The 1,661-nt window shown below is 45.3% G+C and overlaps 1 protein-coding gene across 6 annotated transcripts in view; it reads right to left on the bottom strand.

Moving 5' to 3' along the window:
• Positions 1 to 1,661, bottom strand: part of LOC148416435 (laminin subunit alpha-3-like) — a 33,353-nt gene that overhangs the window by 19,580 nt on the left and 12,112 nt on the right. For all 6 annotated transcript variants that reach the window (XR_015866911.1, XM_088424895.1, XM_088424897.1 and 3 more), the window contains exons 24-26: positions 1,063 to 1,190; positions 886 to 982; positions 70 to 183 (exon numbers count right to left, since the gene is read on the bottom strand). Coding sequence is in view for 5 of the 6 variants with exons in the window: in XM_088424895.1 (XP_088281021.1) it covers positions 70 to 183; positions 886 to 982; positions 1,063 to 1,190 (339 nt within the window). In the remaining variant the exon portion in view is untranslated. The remainder of the gene's footprint in view (positions 1 to 69; positions 184 to 885; positions 983 to 1,062; positions 1,191 to 1,661) is intronic.

Genomic DNA, 1,661 nt, shown 5'->3' with positions numbered 1-1,661 from the left:
CTATTTAAAAAGAAAAAAAATAAGAAAATGACCTTTGCCGTTTTTGAAAGCTGTAATATCACTTCTTACCTCCGATGTGGAGAGATGTCCGTGTCATAGAGGCATGAACAGAGGCAAAGGATGCGGCCTTTTTTTCAGACATGGCGTCCACCATTAGAGTGAGGTCTTTCTGTCCTTTAGATACTGAGCATAAGGAACACGTCAAATGTAACGAATGGTCATGATTTCATGTTTTCATTCAATGGACATTGCGCTGCTCCCGGCAAGACAAGTCAAGGGAATTTTATTTCATCCTCCTGAGACTCAGCCTATTCATTTGTGTTGAGGATGGACGTGCAAGATTTCGTGTGCACAAAAAAATTATTTGGAACCATGTAAAACCATTATGATTACAACTTACAACTTATGAGATGTATTTTAATAAGATGTATGACATTGATTTTCCTGCGATATTTGCAACATCCCCTTGAGCGGCGGTCAATCGATGTCAGGAATCAGGAAATTCTTTGTTGACTTGTGTTTCACCTCAAGCCAGCAGGTGGCGGTACAGACCAGTTAATGGCGTTGTCTTAAGTGTCTTCATCACGTCATCGTCACGTTTTTTTGTGGGTGCTAATCAATCTAACCTACCTGTTTACTACGCTTTTTACAAAATCGGGAACAAAAATGAAATGTGCATACTTTGCAAATTGTGTGCACAAGGGTTAAGCCAGCAAACTTTTGAAGGTGAAAATCATGTGGTTTGGTTCGAAACATAATATATATTTTTGTTTCAGTGTGTCTCCTTTTTTATTTTGTTGCCAAGACAAATGGAAAAAAACAAGGACAAGATGACCAGGCGACAGCAATTCCTACAGGTTGTTTCTAATCAGGAGCTACGCATACCTGTAATGACATGAAATTTCCCGTCGCAGAGGTTCCGTGGAGTCAGCGTGGCACTGACGCCGCCGCCGCCGTCGCCATCATTCACAGTGACGCCCACCTGCAAGATCACAAAGTCACTCAACTGCCCTCACCCCTTTCTTGAATGAAATGGGACGTCGGCCAGGAGGAAAAGGTCACCGTGTTGTTAATTAAGAAGACGTCGAAGCCGGTTCGGTGGCCCCGCGCGTGGAGGAGGAGGCCCGTCGGGTGACGGGGCCGCACCTCCAAGGTCAACGCAAAATGAGCGCCCATTGCAAAGGGTGTGTCTAGAAGAACAAATACCTCCATGGGGTTGTTTGTCAGGTAAATGGTGAGAGAGGATTTATGGCAGGGCTGGGCAAAGTGAAACACGTGGGCCTCACGCCCATTTCATTCTTTGAGCCCGCCCATAGAGCAGAGCAGGGGTGTCAAACGTACGGCCCGCGAGCTGGGTCTGCCCCACAAGGAGGCTTGATTCGGCCCGCGGGATCCTTTTGTGAAGCCTTAAAATCATTCATAGGACTGAATCCGTAAGTCCGTTGCTAACGTTGGTCTGCGTTGTATTTGAAACAATTAGTCTTGTATTTCTTTTCGAATTTACTGAACCAATTTCTTCTGACATCAATGTCCGTTAAACTAAATCATCTCCAAAACATTATTTCGTGTGCAGCCCCCGCGGCTCGGTACCAATTGATCGGCGGACCGGATGGGGACCACTTAAGAATAGATTTGACAAGAACGATTGGCCACCCCTTATT

This window comes from Hippichthys cyanospilos, chromosome 10 (genome assembly GCF_059441005.1).
Source record: "Hippichthys cyanospilos isolate Australia breed blue-spotted pipefish chromosome 10, RoL_Hcya_1.0, whole genome shotgun sequence".
Lineage (NCBI taxonomy): Eukaryota > Metazoa > Chordata > Actinopteri > Syngnathiformes > Syngnathidae > Hippichthys > Hippichthys cyanospilos.
This window is presented reverse-complemented; position numbering and strand designations above follow the sequence as displayed.